Here is a 27,283-nt window from a genome sequence, read left to right as displayed (position 1 = left end):
CATTTTGAAAATCAAAGGGGGAAAACGACTTCAAAGAGAGGACAACATGCAGACATTGCGATTAGAAATTGATGAATAGTATTAATGATTTTAAAGTGGAAATATTGTATAGCTTCACGAAAAAAATACACCTACAATGCTCAGTGGAAAAAACGGTAAGTCATATTCTTTTTAGGGAAAGCGCCCTGCGAATCCATGCGTCGTGGATCCATCCGGACACAAGCGAGGAGGCAAACTCAAGTGTGATTACTCAAACGCGGTTCTCCTGTTTTTCAGTTGTAGCACGCCATAATTTTTTTCCTGTTGGTAAACATTGAATTTAATTGCCTAGAGACAGGAGGACACACGTAAGATGACTGTTTTAACGTCAGAGTTGGTGTGGGCGCGTATGAACAAACTAACAAGTCGGCGGGAATGGCAGTTAACAGTTACGAATGAATGACTGCGAATTACAATTGCTTTTATGAGTATTTCATCGACACCGAATCAACTTGTCCAGAGGCGGTGTTATTAAAATATACAACCTCTGCAACCGTCAGGTTTAGTTAAGTTTAACAAAACTTGTACAGCAACACTGTTGTTACTTATCGTGGACAATGGTTGCTCTTTGACATTGCCGATGATAACAGGTGTAAGTGAGGCTGCATTCTTTTCACAGTTTGTGATGGAGAGCTGCGCTCCAGTTTTCCAGATCTCTGGGATCAAAAATCGTGAGGAGAAGATAGCTTTGCTCCGGGGAATCCATCAACTTGGGGGAAAATATATTGGGAGTTCCGTAAGTTGCGATAAACACATACTGTACACGTCTTTACAAAACAAGCTGGTTATTAATGCTACATTTCCTCCCAGGTTTACCACAGCGTTTGTACCCATTTGATAAGCCCCCAAGTTTTGGCCAGTGAGAAAAGTTTGGCTTCTTGTGCTGCAGGTTGGTCATCATGATAGTGAATATTGGTTAAATTGTTGTACTAAGTATTCATGGATTGCATTACACAGCATGGCATGTGGGGAAAAAAATTGTACAAAATTGAATGTTTTTGTGAGAAAACTCAACTTTAAATATTAATTGAATTAGAATCAACAAATTGAAGTACCGGTAGGAGCAAAGTACTGTATACCTGCTGCTTCTGCTGTTCACGCGTTGACCTCTTAGGTGCAGACACAGAGTACACAATTATAAAGAGATAGAAGAGTAGAAGAAGAAAGTTGCAATGGAACCAAGGATTTCAAAAAATAACCTGGACGTGGAATGCCACTTTTCTTTGTATCAAGAACCAACGTCACATCTTGCATTGCATATTTGTCATTTGAAGGAATGTCACTCCCGGAAATTGATACTTGTTTCCCAATTAGCATGTCAATGAGATTTCACATTGACTTTAGCATTAGCGCTGTTCATGTTTTTAAAACAAGAGAAGTCAATTAAATTAAATTAAATTAGAATTAATTAATTAATTTAATTGCCCAACCCTAACAGTAATACAGGCTTCAAAAAGAGAAGTCAAAATCAAAATAATTCACAATTAAATTTCAATTGATTGCCCCGCCCTAACAATAATACAGGCTTCAAAAATTCGAGAATTGACAAAACTGTACTATTACTCTACTTTGTGCCATATGTATTCATTGGCCTTTCTGCTTGTCTCTTACCAGGAAAGTGGGTTGTCACTCCAGACTACGTTCTGGACAGTGTTAGGAATGGTTCCTGGCTCCCAGAGGAGCCCTATGAGGTGGCCATTCCCACAGATACCACGTCTGCCGTCTCGCCTGTTCGACACTGGAGAGAGAAAGTGACCAGTGGAGCAATAACAGGGGCCTTCCATGGCTGGAGGGTTCTTCTCATGGTCCACGATTCTTCCCGTTCAGTCATGTTCAAACGGTTGGTTGGATGACATGCAAATACTATTTAAAAACATTGAATCAATGAATATAAAGTTCCATTTTGAATGCACTTTTCTCAGGGTCCTGCAAGCTGGTAGTGCTACAATATACAGTCATCCACCTCCCTCTCACGCCTCTATCACTCACGTCCTAGCCAAGCCCATCACACAAGACACAAGCTCCCACAATGCTCCTTGCTTCCCTGTAAACCACATTGTCCAGTACCTCTATGGGGTAAGTAAAATAAGCTCAATGTAAGCTGCATCTATGATACTACTATCACAATTATATCCATCCATCCATTAGCCAAATGGCTTATACTTTATAGAAAATAATAATAATTTGCCTTATGGATTTTATTTAGTCATTCACTCAGTCATTATTACACATTTTTAATGAATTTGTGTGATTTACCCACGTGTGTATGAAAACAATCTGTTGAAGAATGATTATTTGAGTGATATATTTTTTTTCCTTTGGCAGAGGAATTTTGACATGAAGTCCAACATAACAACTAATAATGAAGCAAAGGAGACCAGTGTTGTGGAGGTTGACTTTTCTAAACTGGAGGCAGACCTCAGGGAATACGCCATTGAACAGGAGGTGCGCATGCTAGAGAAAAGCATGGTTTTATTGCAAATGGCCTTTCACCAAGTACAGAACATGGACAGGATATGCTTGATATTAAAATCTATTGTTTAGGACCACCCGAGACTGCTCTTCCTTGAATTTGTGGACGACAACCACCATCGTCTTCTGTCACAGGTAGACATTTGCACCTGCTTTCTTTTGACATCTACGATGCTGTACAACCTTTAAATAACCATGCATTTCATTAGAAAGATCAGGTCATTCAATTTCCTTCATGTCATACATTTCAATGGAAAGTGACATGGAGAGGAAGGCTGCTTTGCCCTCAGGTCACCTTTTTAACCGCTCCTTTCAGCTGATCTAGGAGTTTTGATTGGCATACCTATTAACATGACTGTCCTATCACAAGCAGATCGCTATCAGATTGCTGTTATTAGCTCTTGTATATTTCTATTCTCTACCCTCAGTCCATATATTATTTGGCAAGAACTGTCAGTTAGGGATGAACCCCAGGATCTTAAAATGGCCGATCACATCTAAATTCCAATCCATTACACTTCATCTTGCCCTCTTTCCATTGCTGTTTGAACCATTTTTTCATATCCCCTTCACACATGACTTTCATTTTGTCACTGTACTTTTATTCTTAGGCAACTGAAACAGACTCCAGCAACATTGGTGCCATGATAGAGTGTGGCCTCTTTGTCGAAGCGTTAGACGCAATCCAAAGTGATATGTTCCCAGGGATTCTTCCACCAGCACCGTACCTGATGTATCTGATTGAGTACGCACAGCAGGTAGGACCAGGATTGCTAGACCTGTGTACATTCCCAGCTGCTGCATTCTACCTCAGGGTAGAAAACACTGCACAACCTGTTCCAGAACGCTCAGGCTGGCTTTATACTGCATGGTTCAAGTGTTGTTGTTTTTTCCCCCCTCCACTCTCGTGGCACAATTCAGATATTCGTCATGGCAGTATATTTGCCAATGTAGGTGCAGCATAACACGCAGATCAAATATACAGCTCTATCGCATCTAAGCATCGGCCGATATTAGATTCTGACAGTATGATAACAGTAAGCACAAAATATTGTTATCACATTAATTGCAGTTCTGAAATGTCATTTTTTTAAATATTTTGGTAAAAATGGTACTTTTGCCACTGAACACAATCTACTTTCTTTTTGAACAACATATAGAATATAAGTTAAGACGAATAAATACATTAAAATACAATACGTCCTTCTGTTTTAGAGTAATTCTTCTCATTAAGTCACAGGGTCCCATCACTGAGCTATTATATGAACTGACCCATCAAATACTCATGTTGTCCTTGGTGCTAACCAGTACCCGCTGACACCATGTTTTTTTTTGTTTGTTTGTTTTGTGTTGATTTTGAGGACATGGCACATTAATCGACAGCAAAAATCTGTGTAAGTATTATGTAGTTAGCTCAATTGCTATCTCCCATCTTCCTCCTGTGAGCGTAACTTCTTTCTCTGCTCAGCATAAAGGAGATGAAATAGTCACTGGCCGTCTCTCAGCATTAACTTCCAAGAGGCGGCCAGATATGCGTCATATGTCATGTATATGTAAATGGAGATATAGGCGTTCAATTGGAATTGTCCACATGGAACTGCAGTGTAAAGTCTGTCTAATTGTTTGAACCTGAAACAATAAAAAACACATATTACAATATAACCATGGGCAGAAATACTGTGGTATCACAGTATTAAAATTACAGCTCTAAAATGTACTATTTAGAACTGTTTGGGTAAATAAAAACATTTTCCCACTGAACACAATCTAATAAAATTACATATGATACGGTAACCGTGAGCAAAATATTGCGCTATCACAGTATTCAAATGTGTGCTCTAATAAATAAACTACAAATAATCAATTTGGACCACTGTCAAAATTGTCACTCATCAAAATGACTTTGCCACCTGATTTTTTTAATTTTTTTAAACTTCTGTCTCAGGGTAATGCAACAACTGTCTTCCTGCGGAGCTTCCAACAAGTGATGCACAGATTGTTAATGGCCAACCCGCCCTGGTTGGCTCCCGCCACCGTGAAGGAGTATTACAGTCAGGTGTTGCAGTGCCCTCACTGCAAAATGGGCCAGTGGCCTTTTCTAGAAACTGCCATAAGGTAAATTTCCCATTTCACGACCAATATTCCAACTCCTCATCTTTTCTCTAAGTCTTCAAATCGAACGTGCCAAATCACAACCAAAATCCAAAGTACTGCAGGCATGTTGTTTTTGTGGCGATGTATAATGCTTCTCCAGGAAAGTAAGTATTTACTACGCAATACAGTCACATTTCTCAAACATGTCACACTACCGTGACATGAACCCTGAATTTGATGGTTCCGGTACTGATGTTCAAAATGGATGTCGTACAAATGTACTCGAAAGTATGCGAGATTTGTTGTTTCCCATTTGTGTCTGTCCCTATAGTTACTGCCTGTCAAGTGACACTTGTCACCAGCACCGTAAGCCAGCACTGCCAACTGTCTTACGCTTCTACAGTGATGTCCTGGAATTTTTCCTCAAGCTCTTCCAAGGGGAACTCTCCTCCGTTAACGCAGGGTACAGATTCGGCATACACTACAAAACCTGGACTATATGAAGAATCTCTCACAGAGTGTTGTCTTATGTGCATTGAAAGTCTTTTAATCAGTACAATCATTTTATTTCCATTGACAGAAATAGGAGTTTGATGAAGTAATTTTGCCTCGTGGTGTCATAAGTTATCAATGTATGTACCTTAAAAAGGGGTGCTGCTTTTAAGGCAGCATTATGTAAGCGGACTTTTAACATTAACAGCATAGTACACTGCTTGCAGTAAAGAGCAAGTATTGTAAAATTGTATCATTTTAATATATGACTATTAAAGCAATAGTCTATATAGACACTGTTATGTCTCGAACAAATAACAATTAAGGTTAATTCACACTCCCCTTAGGGATTTTAGGCAGCTTCTAGCACCAGGAGGAGTCGGTCAGATTTCAACATCGGGTTCTTTGCTGTATGGAACCTTCTGGACCGTGTGGGAGCGCTCGACTCTGTTGTCGTGTGCCGTGAAAAAGCTCATACAGCTCATGGTGCAGGCTGCCTCTGGGGTAAATGTTTTAGAATGTGGATCAAATTGGTGGCGATCTGACATGGCCATGTACTGCTCTTTTGAGATTGCCAACCTAAACTGTGGTTCACCTTCTTCAAAGGAACACATTGACAAACATGAGCATCTGCTAGCCATCCTGCTGGACCTCTTGTCAGTGTTGGTGGAGTTTTGGTGTACAAAGCACTTCAAACTGAACCAAAAGGTTGTGGAAAAGGGACTGAAAGACCTTGCAGAGTACTTTGCCTTCACAAGCCAATGTAAGGAAGGAATTTAGACACAGTATCAAAGCTGTTAATACATATATAGTACTATGTTTTTTTAATGTACGTACAGTATTTACATACAGTGTAGTATGCTCACATGAAAATAGTGTTTTTATATGGTGTTTGTCCTATAGCTCTGTCTATAGTAGCCCTAGATGAGATGGTTGCCAGAATTTCCACAACCAGGCTTAAGCTGCCATTGGTGGATGCAATATTCAGGAATATGTGCTGCAAAATTGGAATTACATTGGATGGCGGACCTCTGTCTCTCAAGAAAGTGGTATGTGCTTGTTCAGATGTTTTGTTTTGTTTGCATTTTTCTCCATCTTTGTCTACTTGGCTGGTCCATAAATCCTTTTCGATAGGACTTGTCCAAATTAGGGCCACATGTATGATGGAGCCTATCCCATTTGACTTTGGGCGAGAGGCGGGGTACACCATTGAATGGTATTCAGTTAAATCACAAGGCACATATAGACAAGCAACCATTTACACTCATGTTAACCCTCTGGACAATTTAGAGTCCAGAGGTGGGCATCGAGGGCCGGAGTCCTGCAGGTTTTGCATGTTGCCCTTCTCCAACACAGCTGATATATGATCAGCTCATCAGCAAGCTCTGCATAAGCCTGATAATGATCCTGTTGATTGGAATCAGCTTGTGTTGGAAGTGAGAAACCTCCAAAACCTGCAGGACTCCGGCCCCCGAGCACCGAGATTGCCCACCTCTGATTTAGACTCTTCAATTAACCTAACATGCGTAGAAAAAATCTGTGCAAACATTGAGAGAACATGCAAGCTTTATAATTGAGTGCCTGAGCTGAAATTTGGACCCAGAAACTCTTCGATGCAGACTTGCAAAAAACTATACTGCCATGTTACCTGATCTCGACATTTTTATTTTTTAATATTATTTTTACGTTACAGCACTTTTGTAACAGCCAAGAGCTTGTAAGTAATTGCACCATTTTTTTTTCATTTGTGATTTGATTTTCTTGTAGCAGCAGTTAAAAAGAAAAACAAAAAAATGTAGATGCGCACTTGTATGATTGCCCCCCCCTCCCCAAAAACTACCGGCAGTCAAAACAGTTTTGGCTAAAGAAAAAGATGGTTGGTGTCCATCTTAAACTCTTGCGCACGACTACAAATGCTTACATTAACCAGCAAGCTGCAAATCGGTATTAAAGAAAGCACACTAAGCAGAGATGAGGACCCCCTAATTTGATGTCTGTCTGACATTTGACAGGTGCTGTCCTACCTGCCTGCACTGGGTCGTTTAGCACAGAATCACAGCTGGACACAGCACACCACCAACAGCTGTATGAGCCCGGACACCAACTGCAGGTAAGCTAGCCTGTCGGCAAATCAGAATAACATGTTAATTCCTCTAACAAATCTAACCAACCAACCACGAGTCTTATTTGCATCCACTTTCAAGTTTGTCCCTGTAGATGGTTTGCCTTTCAAAGGCTTACGGCGAATACGGGGAAAATGAATATAGAGCAGGGAGAAACGTGAGCGTGACGGAACAAAAGAACACCTGGAGTGAGAGAGGTGTGCTTGAGGGAGAGGGTGTGTGGAGCAGAGATGCATGGAGGGGGCATAGTGATGCAAATGGAGGTCAGACGGCGTGAGGAGTTGGCATGTGATGGGTCATGCCCAGGTCTGATCTTATCTGTGCTTGGTGGTTGACAGGCGGGGTACAGAGAGAGGTTATGCACACACACGCAGGCAAACTCTCTTAGGGTCTTCTCGTACGACCGCCGACTCTGCTTTCAGCCCCGTCTCCACCTCTCATAATCCCACCCTTCGCATACTGAATCTTTCTTTCTTCTTGAATGTAATTACACACACACTTTCTCTTTATACTAGACATCTGCTGTTCCACCAGCGGGTAGTTGGCCTGGAGAAGGCCAAGAGTCATCAGGGAGCAGGTTCATGTAAAGGCTACTAGTTCATGCATTGGCCACATTCTACCTCCTCCCTCTCTCTCCCTTCCCCTTCCTTTACATCACCGCTTGCCTCCGCCTCTCTGCTGCCAATCCAAAGCTTGCGTTTCATTCGTTCGCACATGCGAGGCGACGCGAACAAGCAAAGGCAATGTGCGTGGAGGAGATAAAGAAGTGCCGAGGGCCACGCGCAATCATTTGACCCTGAAAGAAAGAATGAAATTAAAATGACAAAGTGTGTGATGAATTGAGAACAGAAACCCAAAGGAAATCTTGTTCCTCCATTTCATGGCTGAAGGTTGGTTATATACTGTATATTTATTTAAGGAACGTTGACTGACTCTCATAATCAATTAACACATCTTTTGTCTGGAAATCTGACACACGACTCAATCTTGCTCTGTGTTGGTTAAAGACATTTACAAAGAGGCGCTGCTATGACTGAGTATATTTTAAGAACCCTTTATGTAAAATAAATTTGGTGTTTATTGTTAGAGCGATTGTCACACAAGGCATTTAGCAAACGTCAAAATATAAATAGGCCAAATGTGACTGCGGCGTGTGATGATAAATTGTATCAGTTTGGTTTTCTTCTCAAACTATCTTTAGAACTCAAGATGAAACTCTGAATAAAATGTTAGATGCTTAAAATGAGCGCAAGCGTTTGACCTTGCTGAACTTGTCTTGATTGAACTGAAAAATTTGACCAGCATCAAATGCATCTAAATGTTGAAATGCAAGCTGGCTGTTGAGCACTAACTTGTGTAAGTTCATTGTACATTTTTCTATTTCATTTTCAAAAGTTGTGAAAGGTAACCCCAAAAAAACCTGCTGGTAATCCATTACCATACCCCGTTTTGGCACCTCTATTAGGGTACTAGCTTCACTATGCGCTGGGTGATTATGGGGTAAAAACAAAAAAGAAGGGGAAAAAAACTACAAATGTCTACTACTCTGGACTACAATCCCCCCCCCCCCACCCAAAAAAACAACAACTGTGTTTTCTGTTTGGTACAAAATAATGACCTAAATACAGTATCAAATTGATACTTATTTTACATTAGCATGTCAAGGGGATGTTACATTGACTTTAGCATCATCACTGACAACCTTTTTAAAAAATAAAAAACACAATGAGTCAAAGACTAGACAAAGGCGAAAAAGTAAAAGTTCAAAAGTTTGTTCCAAACTGAACCAGAGCCTTGAAGAGAACAAAGTTCAAGTTTGTGCACTCAATTTTTTTTCTAGATTGCTTTAATCATTGGACAGTAATTTGCAACAATCTATTGGTAAATGGATTTTCAATTGTAAAGCACTTTTCTACTCATTTCTTGGCATTCACCTACTGATGACAGCTTCAGAAGCAACTTGGGGCTTGCTATCTTGCTCAAGGGCGCTTTCACATGCTCACTGGGAGTCAAGTTCAAATCCAAAACATTCGGGTTCGGAGACGACCTTCTCTACCACCCGAGTCGGGCCTGCTTTATAAAGCATTTAAAAAAAAAAAAGCACACTAGCAAGCCACATCGCGTCAGCAGCCCTCCTCATCAAGCAATCTTCATGGACAGGGTGTGGCGTGTGCGCACGGGTGACGCTCCCTCACCCTTGGACTCTTCCTCAAACACAACTGCATACCCACCCCACACGCACTGAGCGTAGCCGCTAGCGTCTCCTCAGCCTTGTCCCCGCTAATAACAAGCAACGTGACAGGACGCGCGCTTCCTCCTCACTGCTGGGAGCTCCTTCCTGCCTTTCTGAAACAAGCCAATTACCAGCGAACAAGCCGCCTCCCTGTAATACTGATAGCATTTCGCTTCGGCGCAATACACACGCACACACCTGTCAGACTCCACGCAGGCAGATCCCACGTACCTGCTCGCAGGACTAGTGACAGCCCGCAGCTATTAGCACGCCACTACTTTGAAGAGGCTTCACTTTCTTTCGCTAGTTATTCCTCTTAATGTGCTCGTTCGCCTAGAATTCTCTGTGTCTGCATTTGAGGCGTTAAGTAGGAGGAAAAGTGCTTTGGAAAAGAAAAACCTGCGTGTGCGTGTCTCCAACAGGAGGGGTGTGGAAGATTTGATATAATAGAGTGCCATGAGGAATTCATTTGCTAATGGGGATTGATGGATGGATGTTCCCCAATGTCTCCACCCTGCCATAGTAAAATAGACAGTCATTGAAACTTTAGACTTGTTAATGTGAATCATGGGTAATTTCTCATGGAATTAGTGCTTGGTGTATTAATGCATATTTCCATAAAAGCCCTTTGACTGTGTCCTTTGTGTCCCGTCCAGGACTCTGAGCCCAGTGGAGAATGAATCGGGGGGAAAATGCTGCCCAAAAGGCTTCAACAAAGTTAATGCAGCAGGTAGAACACTTGCACGCGCGCACACACACACACTACAGTTGCCAACGTAGCTGCACATTTGCAAGAAGCGGGTTTTTAATGGACTGCTGCACTGCACCGAACTGGGTCATCAATAAAGAGAGAGCCGTGATGGTGGTGTCATCACTTTACATTTAATGAGAAGCACATAATGCACGGAGATGTACATTACTTGCGTCCAGTCGATTGCAAAGACGGCTGCGCTGTGCAGTTAGGTCGCTCCTGCGGTGGCATCACAAAACAACAAAACACACTCTTATTTTAATAATAATCCTTATAAGGGATATCAAACTCACATTGTAGTTATGGGTTCCCTCAGAGAGCAACTGTGGAACCATATACTATAAATGTTGCTTTACATGTACGCGACAAATTGATGGCAACGTGAACTAGTTTAGGATTCAGAAGTCAAGAAAAAAGTTTGCTCAGCTATTGTTGAGTTTATAATGCCATTATGTGAAATAGCTATAATGCAATATATCAATGTTACCTGTGCTCTTCTTACAATAATTCGATATTCCTCTTTTGAGGCATATTTATCACAGACATCTTGTTCGCTTTGAAATCTGACGACTTTAGAGACGTTTGGACTTTTAAGACTGCGTCGCAACAGATGAACAAATAAATGGCACGGACGGGAATGTGTTTCACGCACCAAACAATACTGCATATTAGCGTTTACTGTTTCCCCTCACATCACCTTTATTGGGACATTAAATGCAGCAATTAGGGGGAGCACTGCAGATATACAGCGGCTGCACCGGTGGAACTTCCTGCAATTAAAAGCCGTGGCACTCGGTGTGAACTCTCGGAGGTGTCAGAGCTCATATCTCCCCTGCCTCACCTGATCAGAAAGGCCCCATGCTGGAGAGGAGGAGGTGAAGGAGAGCAGTGGGGGGGGGGTCTAGGGAGCACTGAAGCTTTTGGCGTGTGTTGTTTTTCCGCTACGTGATGTCTATACCAATGCGGTTGGCATTAATTTTTGATGAACCATCGGCACAGCATTCTCCCCTCTCGCCCTCTCATCCCCATTTGCTTCCTCCCCCCCCCCCCTTTTGCCTCCTTTCTTTCACAGCTGCTTTCACCCACATGTATAAACTTGCTTGGCTTATACGCATCTTCTACGTTGCCTCCATGGAACCCTGTGTCTTTGTCAAAGTAGCAGGCAAGGGTAGTGGGATTTCTTTTTTTTTTTTTTTTTTTTGCCAGGAACTTCTCTGTTTGAGTTCCGTATTGGCTTGTGGATGCTCAGCAGAGAGTTCAGCTGCAAAATGTGTCACTGAGCGCTGAATAGTTTTTGTTAAGCTTCATGTTGTACCGCAAAACAAAACATCTAGGTTGAAATTCACACCACATACTAATACTGCTGAGCTTTTATTTCATAATATTCAGTTATAAGCCATCAGCTGAGTTTGCAAAAGCCAAGTGCATATCTAGCAGTATTAATCTTTTCAGTGGGAAACATTCAGTTCCTCCTTACTGAACTTCCTTTAACATTGAATCATCATGTTAGTGTTGGCTCGGCTGTAAAACGTGCCACAGGTTTTTAAGATTTGCGAATACCATTCAATCTACATTCAGGGCGCACTCACACTAGGCAATTCATGCTGTGCTGAGGCACACTTGACACAGGTATTCCAGATTGTTTGACGAGCGTGAGCACTCGGTATCATATTCAGTGGTATCCAAACGAAGGTTGATGTTCATCGAAGCCGACAGTGAAGACATTTCCACGGTCTCCCGACATATAATGGTCAGCACAGCCCCAGTCCACCGCTGACGGTGGGTCTCAGAGTGACGTTTCTCACTGCAAAATGTATGTCCAGTTTGACTCATGTCATCCCAACATCCCACAATTTGACTTTGGGCTTTAGGGCGGTTATACGTTAAACTAGTTACAAACATGCATGTTGAAACGTGGGCAAATTTGGTGATGATAATTCACCGATGGTTCCTTTTTGACACTCATTTCCCCCAAACCCGCCTCACTCCTCTCTGTCCTTGCTCCTCGATGGAAGTTTTGACCTTTGCACTATCTGACTGCAACATGCATTTCACACACACACGAGGACTTCCTCCTCCACCCCCTCCAAAAGCTGGCCGTACCGGTGCAACCTCTTTTTAGGTGTACCATTGAGAAGTTACGGCGCCAGGGCACCCAAAATGGTCACAGTCTAAACCTGAACTCATTGGCCACTAGAATGTGTCTGCATTGGTACATCCATCACATGGAAATTGATATGTAGTCATTGTCAGAAATCTTAAAAAATATGTTTTATTTAAAAACAGTACCTGGCCAATGGTGAGTTTCTAACACATTCTTTAAAAAAAAAACATGTGGTTCAAGGTTTGGCAGACCGAGCGACACTTAACAGGAGTGCAGCATTTCTGGCTGTGGGATGTAAAGAGCAACACACACTTTGAACATTTCTATTAAAGTGCGAAACAGGGAATTTATAGAAAGGACAGGCGGATTTATCCTTTCCGTGCTTGTAAATGCTGAGTATGCAATTACCCCAATAATAGAAGCGTTGTGTCCAAATTGGAGCCATTAAAGTGATTTAACAGAGCGCGGATTGGCCCTGGCATTTGCGGGAATGTGTACACATGGGGTGTAGTGGAATGGGTGTTTAATCACAGCGTTTTAGAGCTCAGTAATGGCACACAACTCTGCATAGAACTCACAGTACTGCTTACTCATTAGAGCCTTGCAGGTTGGAGCCAAGCTCCCCAAAACCGTCTGTTGGGTGGGTGTGGGTTTGGAAATGTCTGATCATTTACATCATCGTTGGTCCTGATATGTGACAAACCATTTGGATTTGTTCATATAATGGGAAAAAAAAAAGTTTTTAAAAAAAGTCCCAACAAATCAAATGCCCCCACGAGATAGAGCTTGTCCAACTTTGAACGTTCTTCTCCAGACTTTTGCAGCAATAAATTGGATGCCTCCTTCAACACTCACTACATATTTTTGGGTGTAAGCAACAAGGTCCCCATGGTGCAATAAATTCTTTGTACCGAGTGCACGCTAAAGTAGTTTTAAAGTATGCTTAATTTTTGAATAAGCGGCTTTTTTCTCTCTCGCTCTCATAAAATATGGAATATCGACAGAATGGTTTGAGCATGTATAAATGACAAATTTGCCATAGATAAGCAGTTCAGAAAATGGATGGATGTAGTATATTGTAAACATTTTATGAATTTTTTTCATAGATGGAAATGTTTTAGAAAAGGGTGGGTGGGGGGTGTATTGTCATGAGAACAGTATTTTAGAGACCTGCAAACTGGGAGGTTTTGCTCATTATTCCCGTGTAAACTAAAACGGAGCACATGCACATGCTAGAGTATGTCACGTTTATCCTTGACTGTTGGAACAAAGTGCTGTTTTGTGCCGCTCAGCATAATGAGCAAATAGAAGCTCTGCGTATTTGGGATCAAATCAGGAGGACAAGCAGTACATTTGCCTGGTGCTCACCTTGATTTTTTTTTTTCAATTCGGGAAACTTTAAAAAGTGCAGAGAAACAAAAACTCAATTATTTTTCGCTTAATCACACCTTTAGTGAAGCTATAATGAAAACAGCGTTCTTGAAATAGTGTCAAACAGTGTGAAGACTTTTCTGGATAGAAATGATGAGACACTTGCTTTTTTTTTTTACCTTCAAATTGTTCATCTGGTTAGACGTAATTAAATTTTGAAAGTGATTACCTACAAAATGGAAAAAAAAAAATGTTAGCATATACAGAATGCATGCTTGAGTGAATGCTTTCAAACCCCCAAAATTCGTAAAAATATATATTTTATTCAGACACCACCTGGAGGAAATCCAGCTTTTCCAACATTCCTGTATGTATACATGTACGTTCCACCTGTTCCTCACTTCCTGCCCCCCCCCAACTCCCACCCGTCCAAAACCTCCTTGTCTTTCTGCCCGTGCGCACTGGAGTGAAGCCCCATTACGGACGTGGCATCCTGCGGAGAGCTAGTAAAGCATTTACTCGAGTCTTTGCTGTGCTGTATTGAACTGCCAAGCACAGAACCGCTCATGCTTGCCCTTTAACTTCCCTTTGAAGTTCAACCATACACGCAAAGGATGCCCATTTAATGTATGCCCGATTTAATGTCGCCTTAGAGGAAGTGAGGAATCGGGGTGCGAATGAGAAAAATAATATTTAAAAAATGTCAATACAAATCCATCAGTTGCGTGTTAGATGATTAAGCGTCACATGGCAACAGTGCCGATGCCCAGTGGGGGCGTTTGAACCCGGATCAGTGAGGAATCTCTTTGGAGGCTTTGTGCGGGGGCTGTCTACCAGAACTTGCTTTCAAATTGCAATATGTGGACCGGCACACAGGACTACTCGAGCGCCACTTCCATTCATCCGCTCTCGCCATCGAGTCCGTTATTTACTTTGTTCCTCGAAATTTGGTTTAAAAAAAAAAAACGCAAAGGGAGTTTGACCAACTCTATCTTAAATTCTATCATCTCTCTGTCTCTTTTTTTTTTTTTTTTTTTTTCTTTGAAGCGCAGCTTTCACTTTAATAGGTCAGACTTTTTTTTTGATGGTCGGGAACATTTCTGTAGTACTTCATTTGCCATACGGGTGAGATTAATGGACGCATCATAATTTAGGATTTTCTCTCCGGATGTGTTTGTCTGTTGTGTGTGTGTGTGCGCGTGTGTGTCCTGATTGAAGGCGAGACCCTCCTCCACAGAGCATGCAAGAGGAACCAAGTGGAAACTGTGCTTTACATTCTAGCATGCCCCGGCATCGACGTCAATGTTAAAGGTAAGACTTTCTTTCTCGCATTCATCTCTGACGTATTAACACAGTAGGGGAGGCAAAAAAAAAAAAAGGAGGAATTAAATGTAGGAACGCGTCATCGTTGAGGTTAACCTTTCGCTGAAATGGAAAGGGTGTGTCTTTAGCAGTGAGTTTATATATTCCCGGTGTCTTATGGTGCGGCTTTCTTTTGTCTGCTTTAGGTCAAACATAATTACTTTTCATCCCCATTCATGGAAATGTTGCCCTGTTTTGAAAGGTTTCAGCTATTTTGTAATCCTACTTGAATAGCAAAACTGAACCTGGCTCTCAGTAAGGGGGCTTATGAAAAGGTAAGATTCCATTTAGAAGCACACGTTTATCTGCCAAAAGGGGGCCCACAAACATGAGAGGTTTTGTTTTAGGGTTAATTTCAGAATCAGAGATCATTTATTAATTTACAACTTTTTTTCACCTATATGTAACGCACAAACACATTTTGGACATCACTCATATAGCCTTTTTTTTTTTTTGTGCAATGATAAACAGATCAGTCATTGAAAATATATGTTTTATGTTAGCACAGAATTTGGCTATAAAGCCACCATCTTCTGTTCAGGTTAGCCTCCTTTTGTTGACATAGCTGCTAACCTGGTTGTTAGCGTCTGGCGCTAACTTAGCTGCTTGCCTAATCTCTCAAAGTACTCATACTCAAATACCAATTTGCTCCTGTTCAATTTGTGTTAATGGCATGTAATTTACATGACTTTTTTGCTGCTATGGCGAATGAATCCAAACCAAGTGTAGAAAACAAAGACATAGTCAGAAGCTGAATAATCCCAAGCTAAAATGGAGAGTGCTTAAAGATGAGACCTGTTTTGTCCTTCATAGACTGAAAAATATGGCATGCATGTCAAAACAAGCTATACAGCTCATAAAGAGATTTACCAACAACCAACACTTCAAGGTTACGAGTAGCACAATAAATGTATTTGCACAATGACACAAATATGTTATCAGGTCAGGTGGCACATTTACATGCCTGTGCATACTGTATTGCATTTGTTTGTTTCGTATTTGTGGCGTAGAAGTGTTTTTCATCCAAATAATTACTTTAAATAATGACTTTAGTACTGTTAGCGTAGGTTGGTGAGAGACTATTTGGGTTGCGTCACCATTGGAATGTAACTCGGGCATAAACTGGGGGACCCCTTGTAAATGTAGTTTGATATCTGACTGATTTTTAGATGTTTGTTTTATCTCAATGTGGAAGCATGATTTCATTTTTAAATTTTTTTGCCATCTAGACCATGTAGGCTGGACGCCCCTGCACGAAGCATGCAACAGTGGCAGCACCGCGTGTGTGGAGGCTTTGCTACGTCACCAACCCACCCCGATCCTGAATTGTGTGGCGGATGGGGTCAGCCCCCTGCGTGACGCCCTGCTCAACGGATACACGGACATCGCCAAAATGCTTCTGGAGGTTGGAGGTGGGTCGTCTTCACAAAGGAGGTGTATTTGCTTTTTTTTTTGTTTTTTGTTTTTTTCCTGTAGAGCTCAGTATTGTTCATTCGGTAATTTTACCGATTTGACATGTCATCATCATTGCTCTCTCTTTCTTTTTTTTTTTCTTTTTTTTTGTATGTGTATGTGTGGAGGTGTATTTGTTTTTGTTTTTTTTCTTTTGTTTTTTTTTCGGGGAGAGCTCAGTATTGATCATTTGACATGTCATCATCATTGTTCTCCCTTTTTTTATTTTTTTTGTTTATTTATTTATTTTTTAGGGTGTGCGTGCGTGCGTGCGTGCAAAAAATAAGAATTCCCATACCGTTCACCTAAACCGAACACTTCAAAATCCAGCCAGAGTCGTGGGGCCGCCAGGAGACCCGAAGAGGGACCAAAGAAAAGAAAGAGGTGTATTTGAATGCAAACATTTTTTACAGCGGGTAGCGCTTTAAATAGCCCAAAGTCGATGTGGTCTGAACAGGAACGACTATATTAATGGCGTCCTATGAGTCTGAACAACGAGCGGCGTGATTTAAAATGACTATACTGCATGTTACATGTTACATCTGTCCACTTTTACTGTATGTCCTCATGTTTATCCATCCACTCTGCGGTCATTTATTTAATTAAATGGCATCCCCCATCTCACTGATGGAATCATATACTGTAATGTTGAAATAAAACACTTGGCTATACCAAGAGTGCCAATCCTTCGGAATTGGCCATTTACTTAATGATTTACTGCGGCGGTTGGCTGCATGTCGGCGCTGCTGTAACTAAAACAGGCTTTTAAGTTACGCGGCCAACAAACACAGCTCAGCTTATTGGCAGATTAAATGCTGCGTCTAAAGTTATGGGCAAAGCCAATTTGATCGTTAGTGGCTCACTGCCCGTGTAAAGCCGAACTGGCTTGGCTTGGCTTTGCGCAAGTTAGCCGGCACCAGCTCAGTGACTTTCGAATCATCTACACATTTTCTTTCAAATGTGCATCTTTTAATCTATTGTTGGTTTATTATGTAGAAATAAAAACACGGCAGGAAAACAGGTTAAGGCACCATAGTGTTTTTTTAAATGTACTTTTCTCTAAGACAAACATTTACTATGCGTGAGCATGGTGAAAGCAGTGTTACACCCAAAATCGAAATTGATTATCCTTCCAAATCGCAGCTAATCTTCAAATCTGGCATTCAAGTCTTAACCAACATTATCCAACCTAACCAGCATTGCAGTAATTCAATTCAAAGTCGTAGCAATGGTAGCCCTGGCTGGAACTGATTACGTCATTTGTACTTGGCAAAAATATAAAATAATCAACTGAAAAACAAAAAGACTTCCTCATCTTTATATATGCGAGTGGCTTTTACACTGGAAGTGCAAAATGGTTCGTTAACCCCAAAATGGAAAAGCAAACCAGAGGTTGACACTATTGATAGGTTTTACCGTAATTTCATTAAAGATTACAATCACCTCTGCATCTTCATTGTTTGGCGGATTCTACTTAATTTAATGTGACTTTCCCCATCAACAGAAGTACATATTCTGTCCTCCAAAAAAAAATAAATTAGACTGGGATTGTTTGGTCCCGGAGAGGAAACAAAGCGCTCTCTCTCTCACTTTGTTTCCTTGCGAAACCAGGGAGGTTGAGGGAATTAAAAGAGGTCAACGGAAGAAGCGGCTCCTGCTATGTGTAAAATTAGAGCTGCGGATGAAGCGCATGTGTGTGCGTGCGTGCGCGTAGCAGACGTCTGGCCCGCTGTAGGTCAGGTCTCCTCACAGGGACGTGGCTTTAAAACAAAAAAAGAGATGGAAACGCAAGCGATGATGAGAATAGCTTCAATTGGAAAGCAGCTGCAGGCTTCTCCATTCAACTCGTCTCCCGACTGTCGACTCTTTCCCTCACACTTGATGGCCTTCCTGGTCGAGCGGCTTTTGAGCAGGCGGCCCTCTTGACTCCGGGCTCTAACGTCTCTAGTGGGCTTTTTTTTTTTTTTTTTTGCTAAACTACATCTTGTTGGCATGGCCATCTTTGACTGATCTACTTTCTTTAAGTTTTGGCTCGAGGGGGCACACCCGACCTGTTTACCGGTCCGTAACCATTGTTTTGGTTGGGTAGAAACTAGACTAGTGGGCCAGATGCCTTTTTTTTTTTTTATGTTCCCTTTCTTTTTCCTAGTGCCTGCCGAAGCCTCCTGAAACTATATGTTGTTGTTGTTGTTTTTTTTCCACCGGCGCATCATTCACTCTGCCGTCCTTGTTTCGAGCAGACAGGCTGAGCCAAACTGGCAAGCTTTGAGTTGGGCCAGAGAGGGCAACACTGACACTGGCACGCCAACAAAGCCTTTTTTTTTTTTTTTTTTTTTTTTAGGAGTGATCTCACCCCTTTGTAAGCCGGTCTGCTCGGAGGCCTTGGCCTGTGTGTGTGTGTGTGTGTGTGGTGGGGTGGGGTGGGTCCCTCCAGGCTGGTGGAGCTGGCAGGGAAAGGATGCCACGGCTGAGGGCAAGGCTAACTCCCGCCCCACCCCCCTTCGTTTTCCCATTGCCCAAGGCCACCTCACATGACCCCGTGTATGTCTATGTTTGTGCGTGTGTGGCATGAAGGCATCCGCACATACAGTTTTTTAGCTGCTTATATGTAGTCATCTTCGTTTTCAGAAAAGGGATGCCGTGGGTGCCAGCCGATTTAAGCATTTCTGACTGATCTTTCAAGGTCCATAGAAAATTATGTGTTTGGACTATGGAAACACACATACTACCAAATGAAAGATTGGACTCTCATCTTTCATCAGAAAAAAAAGTTTGTTTCTACCTTATTCCGTTTTTCAGTAATCAACAATAGAAAATGGTTAGTTTCACCTCTGTTTTGAAACAAACGTCTTTTAACGTCTTTGGCACTCCTCCATAGGATTTTACTAAACGTTATTTAAGGTTTTTGGCAGTCAAAAAGTTAAAAAAAAAAAAACGCAATATCCAAAATGTACTGATAGAATGCTTTTGCAGTTAATTGTGCCATGCATGCATGGAAATGAGTCTTTTGTGTGGCGCCTCGTTAGTTGGCAGCCCTGTTTACACGTTGCGGGTTTTCCTGTCTGGAGTGGAAATTGACACAAGGTTGTGCAGTTCAGACACGCACACAATCAGAGGGGCATGTCATGTCTGTGAAGTAATTAAGATGGAGGGGGGAGGGGGGGTGGGATTGAAAGATTAGACAGGGCTATGTCTTGACTGAATGACAAAGCTCCTTCTTTCACTTGAACATAGTTCATTGGCACCAACATGTCTCCTACGGGGGCAACTTTGTTCTTTATCAATGACACTGACGTGACAGGAATTTCCAACCTCTTCCCATCCCAATCTTGCAACTTTTTCCGGAGGACTTTTTGTAAGTCTCCGAGAGTCCTTCCCAGCTGCAGAAGACGGTCACCCCCTGTAACAAACGGCGCCGCACGCAAAGCGCATTGGACAAACGCGCACATGCACACACACACACACACACGGGTCTCCTCACTGTCAACATGTTAAAGAGAGTTCATCGCACGCCGCCGTTATTTCCCAGTGGGCGTTGAACTGAGCTCGGCTGCTATTAGGGAGGCGAGACTGCGCTTGAGTCGAGTCTTCATGTTTTCGAGGCACGCTGCTTTACAATCGCTAACCAAAGGTTCCCCCTACCTTGGAAACGTTCTTTCCGTGTTCGGTGCTTCGGGAACGCTGCCAAAAGTCTGCCTTTGTCGTTAACCGTCGCACTACTTGAGGACAGTGAGACCCCTTCTTTTGTAAACTAGTGTTTTTTATGCGCGCGTGTTTATGCGGTTGGTCAAGGTTTCACCAGCCGTACGTGTTAATTACAGTACGTGAAAAGCAGGAAGCGGCAACAAAAAGATGGGTATAGGACAAGAATGATATTTTTATTCATCTTAATAAAATAAGCCAGTTTTTCATTTCAAAAGTCGGTGTGTGAGGTCGCTTTTTTTTTTTTTTTTTTTTTTTTTTAAGTGACAAGAATAAAAAATTCTCATTTCTCATTTCACGTGTGTAATGTGAGCTTAAAAATGTACCCGAAAAAAAAAAAAGAGCAATGATGATGACATGTCGAATCAGTAAAATTAAAATTGAGCTCTAAAAAAAAATACCCATATAAAACAAATCATACCAGGGTAAAAATCTTAAGATAATAGATCCTAAACAGAACCAGCGTCGAGTCGATTGCTACCAAGGCCAACCAACAATACTGAAATTACTGAAAGGTGGCTTGTTAGGAAAAAGAAAAACAGGAAAACACAAGATGATCAAAACAATATTATTTGTCGCGCGTCATATTATCATATAATTAGGTCAAGATACATAAAAAAAATATTCGATTTTCTATCCTGATCTGCAAATAAAATTAATATTCCTTTGTGTACATTAGTTTTTCGTACCCCGCAAGAGCGTCTGGCGTACGAATGAAGACTTGTCAGCGATGAGCCGAGTACATCCTGCGGTTTGCCTTTGCTTTTTTTGATTGTTGTAGTTCCAAAGGCCACCTCTAGCTCACCTCTAAATGATCACAACGCACGAGTTGGGAGCAGCGAGCTTGTTGACGGCGGCGTACAAAGAGGAAGAATCCGCCGAAAGATCATTCACAAGTTTGACTTTGCCTTCACAATGTCAAAGGCGTCTTAAAAAGCCAGCGGAGAGGCTTTTTTTTTTTTTTTTTTTGTCAATGGCGCGCTCGCTTCCTGCAACCTTGGTGATGTTGAAGACTCTTGTACAATGAACAGTGTACAGTGTGTCGATGAGCCATTTATGTGGCTCAACTAGCGGGAAACAGAAATGTTAATTAAAAAGTCAAGTTGGAAGCAGCAATGTGTTGCTGGGAACTTGAAATGTCTTGTTTTTTTCAATAAGCGGAGTGCGTGAAAGTGTGTGAAAATCGAGTTAAAAAAAACAAAACAACTACCAAACAAAGCCGCCATTTGAATGGCGCCGAATGGAGTGCTGAACGTGTTTGCGTAACTGCACACCTCAAAGCTAGCTAGCATTGTTTAAACGACTTTCGGCCTTAAGTGATAAAACGACACTACATTTAATACATTTATTTTGTCAATATCCTGAAAGCGAGCGAACAGACGGACTTAGCCTAGCGTGCGCGTAGCCAAACTAATGGAGTGACAGTGAAGAAAGCTCCTACCCGTCTCGATTGCGTGCGAATAAGCACTTAAATAATCGCGTCCCGGCAGAGGGTAGTCAGTAATGACACGCTATTCATGTTTAAAATAGATTCAATAAAAAAAACATCCAACTTTCCAACGGTTGAAATGGTCCAAAATCAGCGCGTTTTCAATGACAAGTTGGTAGCAGGCTACCAACCGGCCTACCCATAATGCACCGCACTGCCGAGATGCGCACAATTCGGGTGACGAAGCTAAATCGATGTTAATTTAGCTAGCACTTTGAAAAAAAAAATGTGCGAACCCGTAAGGTGTCAGTCAGCTGAGGTTAGCGCTAACTTTGGCAAGTAAAGAGACCCTGAAGTGAGATGTTTTTTTGTTTTGTTTTGATAGCTCACGTCTTTAATTTGACTGCCGGTCTTAACTTGTTTCTTCCGCGTACTGTAGCATGCTTTATATTCTATGCTAACTAGCTAAGCTAAAGTAAGAAGCACATTTTAAATGAATGTGATTTTATACGTTTAGGGAAAGAAATAAAAATCACCTTATTTAGCTAATGATCCCCTCATGTGTTATTTAAGTTAAAGTATTAAAATGGCACCACATAGTTGTCGTCACTTCAGCACATCACTCTTAATAGCAAAAATGCTAAACATCAGACAATAATTCTCGCTGGAGGTGTACGGCCGTTGAGAGACACAAAATATTTAATCGCCACTTAATGTAGTTATCCAATGTCTTTGTTTGTTTTGAAATTTTTGTTTGAATATCATATTTTAATTTTGTTAGATTTTTTTTATTTAAAACTACATTTCTATGTTTCAATTAATGTGTGTTTAAACAATTTTGGAGATCAGGTTGATTGCACACGCACTGCCTAAAGACAATCCCAATGAAATGGAAAGTGCAAAAATATAAATATATATGAAATATATTTTGGTTAATTTATTTAGATCAGAAATACAAGATTCTATGCTATTCACCCGCCATTAATAAAAATGGACAAGCTTATTGCCACATTTTGCATATGACATGATTCATCTCAAGGAGCCACTCTTGCAGTCGACTCGGTCCGGCCGGGCGGCCTTGTTGTTGCTGCTTTATAGCGACGATGACGTCACGCCCCTGGCTGAGGTCCACTCACCCATCCCGCCTCTGTTTGCAGGCAGTGAGAGGAGAAGAGGGGATGCGGCGTCTCCTCGGACCAAACGCTCAAAAGAGGCAGCACCGCATATCCTCTGCGCCTTTTTTTTTTTTTTACGCCAATTTGAACCCCTCCTCCACTCCCGCTTTTATATTCCTTGTCTTCGCCTGCCCTCTAAAGGCCAAAGGGCTTTGCACTCGGCGCGTGTATGAGTAGATTGCGTCTGGCTGTTTGGAAGGATCAGGCAGACGAGTTCTCTCGGCATGTCAATACCTCTGCCATGGCTGCAGAGGAACACACGCACACACACAGGATGGTGTAATTACCCTGTGCTCCGGTGTAATCCCCCAGGTGCCGTATTTATCTCCAGCGCAGCACATGTGACACCCATTGCCAACCTGAACGCAGCACTTCATCCGATTCATGGTTTTATGAATCAATATCAGGCTTGAAAAGGAAAATCAATTCACTATTGATTATTCCATTTTTTTCATTTTAAACCAGCTAAATTCCAAGTTCCTGTGCCAGTAATTTAAGTAAAAACGGTTTTATTTTATTTTTATTTTTTAATGACGCCCTTTGTGCATGTAGCTCATCTTCCCACAATGTTGTGGTTCTTAAGACCTTCAACAAGTTGCGTTAAAATGGTGCACTCCATGTTGCTGAAGTGTTTCAAGACATGATTAACTCATTCACTGCCATTGACGGCTATAAACGTCAAAAATTCATTTCAACTAACTCTATTAGTTTAACTTTTTTTTTCACTTTTGTTAACAAGAGTATGAAAAGCTAGGGAAAAAATCTTTATTGTACATTTAGAGCAGATATAAAATTTGTGATTAATCGTGAGTTAACTAGTGAAGTCATACAATTAATTACAATAAAAAATTGTTAGCGCCTGACGAGATGATTATTAAAAAAATTAGGGGCGTCGGGCAATTAATTTTTTTTGTTTGTTAACTCACGATTAACCACAAATTTTGCATTTGTTCTAAAAAAAAAATCTAGGTTTTCATACTCTTGTTAACAAAAGTAGAAAAAAATGTTAAACTAATAGAAACATTTAAATGATTTTTTGACGTTTATAACCGTCAATGGCAGTGAATGAGTCCACAAAATCAAACCACCACTACCCTACTTGCAGATCAAGATTGCATCATTGCACCATTTGTTGTCGTTTGAACCAAAACGGACGAACCGAGGAGGACGTCACTGTTGAAAGCAAATCATAAAAAAAAAAGCGAGACTGGAATTTGTGAAAATGCATATTGACGAGCCACAAAGCTTCTGGGAGAATGTCCTTTGGACCAATGAGACAAAACTACAATTTTTTTTTGAACATGATATACAAAAAAATTCAGTCGTCGTGTGTCCATACCCGAGTCAGAATTTCAGAAAAACTGTACTTTTGAACTGTTTTGCCGGCAGCGAGCCCAGATCTGGTCCCAAGTGGACGTAACCTGCTGAAAACAAGTGGACAAATGTTTGACTGCTGCCCCCGTTGTTGGACCAATACTTTTGAAAATGTGCCCGCTTATGTAAAAGTTGTATGTAGATGAATTCCACAAGTTATGCAGATTGCATTTTATTTAATTTTTTGTATCACTAAAAGCTAGACAAGGACTGACCTTGGCATCCCACAGCTCCTGCACACGCCATTAGTTCCTGTCCATTTTCTAAAGTGTCATTTTCCAAACAAGTGACTATTGTAGCCTTGTACGTTTTTTGCACCACAATTGTGCCGCGTCTATCGGCAACAACTCCCAAAATGGCTTTTGACGGCTCTTCACCTGTTTTGTGTGTCACGCATGAAGCCGCGCACTCGCTCTCAAGTGGCGAGGCTGAGCAGTCAAGTGGCCTCGAGAGCAGGTGGCCGCAAAAAAAAATAAAAAATGCTTCTATCCAAACGCAAACAAAAGGGCCGGCACTTGACTCCCAGGCTCGCTACTGGCTCGCTCTGACGCCATCAAAAATGCGCTCGGAAGTCAGCGTTGCAATAAAGCTGAGAGATAATCAGTTGGATGACCTATTTTCAAAAAAAAAAAAAAAAAAAAACATGATGCCAAAAGAAAAGAATACTCATGGGGGAAGTTCGGAAATAACTAATTAGATTATTTTCCAAAAGGGAAGCCCTAATCCAGGGGTCTGCAACCTGCGGCTCTGGATCCACTTGTGACTCTTTAGTCACCGTCTTGTGGATCTCGTTTTTTTTTTTTAAATACATATTCATCTTTATTTTTAGATAAAATATTTTTCAAATGAATTAATGGAGATTAAAAAAAATATTATTTTCTCACATTTCAAATTTTTTAACTGTCAGAAAAAGATAAAACGCAGATGAAAAAGTTTTTAAAAATGCCCAAAGAAGAAAAGCAAAAAATTACCATAAAATGTCCATGAAATTGTCCAAAAGTCAAAAAGTTTATTTTTAAAAAGAAAAGAAAATGTTTAAGAAGTAACTGTACAATTTCAACGCACAAAAAAAAGAAAAAGAAATTCTGAAAGTTACCATAAAATGTCCACAAAATTGCCCAAAAAGTTTTTAAATTACCTAAAAAAAATGTCCAAAAAGGAAGAGGAAAAATTGAAAATAAAATGTCCATGAAATTGCCCAACAGTCAAAAAGTTTATTTTTAAAAAGAAAAGAAAATGTTTAAAAAGTAACTATAAAATGTCAACAAAAAAAGAAAGAAATTCCGGAAGTTACCATAAAATGTCCACAAAATTTTCAAAAAAGTTTTTTAAATTGCCTAAGAAAGTCCAAAAAGGAAGAGGAAAATCAGAAAATAAAATGTCCATGAAGTTGCAGTCATAAAGTTTGTTTTTAAAAAGGCAGAAAAGAAAATGTTTGAAAAGCAACTGTAAAATGTCCCAAAAAAAAGAAGAATGTTACCATAAAATGAACACAAAATTGCCCCCAAAAAATGTTGGATAATTGATTTAAAAATAAAAAATAAATTGCCAGAAAATTTCCAAAAAGGAGGCAGAAAATTACCATATGTCCATAAAATTTTTAAATAAATAAAATAAATGTAAGAAATTTGATTCTAAGGCAAAAAAATCTAAAAATGTTTGAAAAACAAAATCTGAAAAATTACACACAAAAAATTAAAAAATTGAAGATTAAAGGTAGAAAAAACACTAACGCACTGTTTCCTTCCACATAATCTTCAAATGTTTTGTGGCTTCACACAGATTTTTTGCTTCATTTGGCCGAAAATGTCTCTTTTGACGGTAAAGGTTGCCGACCCCTGCCCTAATCCATTCTGACGATTGTCCTCCAGGTTCCGATCTCCTCCAGCAGACCAACGAAAACGGCCGCACCGCGTTGGACCTCGTCGCCGACGCCAGTCAGAGGGCGGAGCTTCTCCGCTGCGCGCAAGCGGGCAACTCCGCGCGGGTCTTGAACCACGGCGCCCTGGAGGCGGGGTCCTGTATGCTAGCACACCTCATCGTGTGCTACCAGGAAGAACGGAGGCTGCCCGACAGCACGCATCCCGACGACGTGGGGCGCACGCTGGCACGCGCCCTGGAGGCGCACGCCTTCCAAAGAGTGACGTTGGGCTGGACGGACCAGCGAGCCGTAAGCCTTGCGGCCGACGCGGAGATTCTGCTGGAGATGGCCGCAGGGAAACACCGGGGGCGAGTGTGCGAGACGGTGAAGGCGTGCAAAGGAGAGAATACGGCGCTCCTTTTGCGGTTGCTGGAGTGTCTGCAATCAGAAGGAGGAATCCTTCTGGCTGGAGAAAACCCACTCGAGTGAAAAAGCTCATTTCAGGGCGGGCATTCACAAAAGATGCCTGTAAGTGTATTTTTGCACACATTTTGTTCTTTTTGAGACTTGAAACTTATTTTTATTGTGATACAGCAACTCCGTTTTTTGCACCTTTTGTACTATTTTGATGTGTACTTTTTCAAAGCTGACACTTACATATAAATTGTGTTTGTTTTTTTCAAAAATATTTTTGCGCCATTTAAAAAAAATAAAAATTCATTCAGTGTTACACCTCAAGCCACTTTCAGTTTTGCATGTTCAACCGAGTTCTGTTTTGAATCTTCAAATAAAAAAAAATGATTATAGCACATCTGAATCTGTGAGTGTAAATTTAGTCTGTTTTCGTCCAGTTTCATGCTTGTTTTTTTTTTCTCTTTTTATCATAGTTGGTCAACCTCATCCCGTTTTTTTTTTTTATTTAGTCCAGTCAAGAATAAAATCTAGCATTTTAGTTTTTATTTTAATCCAAGAAGACAATTTTACTAGCCTAGTTTTAGTCAGGAAAATCATTTTGTAAGCAAATTATGTTGAAGATCTTAAATTGACTATTTCACATCAATTTTTCTCATCTTTTTGATGAAAAACAACACAATTACTGTGTATCAACAAGTGGCTACTATAGATCCATGGTACGAGCTAGTAAGTTAGCCAGCATTAGTTAGCGGTTGATTAACATTATCGTTGGAACGTTATGGCCGTTGGATTAATGTTAAATGATATTCTATATTTTTTTTAACCTTTCTCCGTC

General features: G+C 41.0%; 1 protein-coding gene across 3 annotated transcripts; it reads left to right on the top strand.

Moving 5' to 3' along the window:
• Positions 1-18: 18 nt before the first annotated feature.
• On the top strand, positions 19-26,843 carry slf1 (SMC5/6 complex localization factor 1). 3 transcript variants are annotated; one of them, XM_077562605.1, is made up of 18 exons: positions 19-155; positions 659-775; positions 850-928; positions 1,654-1,879; positions 1,962-2,115; positions 2,365-2,484; positions 2,584-2,646; positions 3,123-3,269; positions 4,457-4,626; positions 4,937-5,068; positions 5,445-5,601; positions 5,704-5,860; positions 6,001-6,146; positions 7,110-7,207; positions 10,110-10,183; positions 14,898-14,990; positions 16,271-16,453; positions 26,045-26,843. In XM_077562605.1, exons 1-18 carry the CDS (start codon positions 72-74, stop codon positions 26,521-26,523), a joined length of 2,679 nt encoding a protein of 892 aa, XP_077418731.1. In that variant the 5' UTR covers positions 19-71; the 3' UTR covers positions 26,524-26,843. The 3 variants fall into 3 exon arrangements, with proteins under 3 accessions (XP_077418731.1, XP_077418732.1, XP_077418733.1); XM_077562606.1 differs by lacking the exon at positions 19-155 and adding an exon at positions 213-347; XM_077562607.1 differs by lacking the exon at positions 19-155 and adding an exon at positions 241-539.
• The last annotated feature ends 440 nt before the right edge of the window (positions 26,844-27,283 follow it).

Source organism: Vanacampus margaritifer, chromosome 3 (genome assembly GCF_051991255.1).
Source record: "Vanacampus margaritifer isolate UIUO_Vmar chromosome 3, RoL_Vmar_1.0, whole genome shotgun sequence".
Lineage (NCBI taxonomy): Eukaryota > Metazoa > Chordata > Actinopteri > Syngnathiformes > Syngnathidae > Vanacampus > Vanacampus margaritifer.
Note: the sequence above shows the minus strand (reverse complement) of the source record. Positions and strands in the feature narration are given on the sequence as shown.

Coding starts and splice junctions, on each gene's coding strand:
- slf1 (XM_077562605.1), top strand. CDS start 72: ATGAATAGTATTAATGATTTTAAAGTGGAAATATTGTATAGCTTCACG. Junction 1,880..1,961: donor CGTTCAGTCATGTTCAAACG/GTTGGTTGGATG, acceptor CACTTTTCTCAG/GGTCCTGCAAGCTGGTAGTG. Junction 2,116..2,364: donor TTGTCCAGTACCTCTATGGG/GTAAGTAAAATA, acceptor TTCCTTTGGCAG/AGGAATTTTGACATGAAGTC.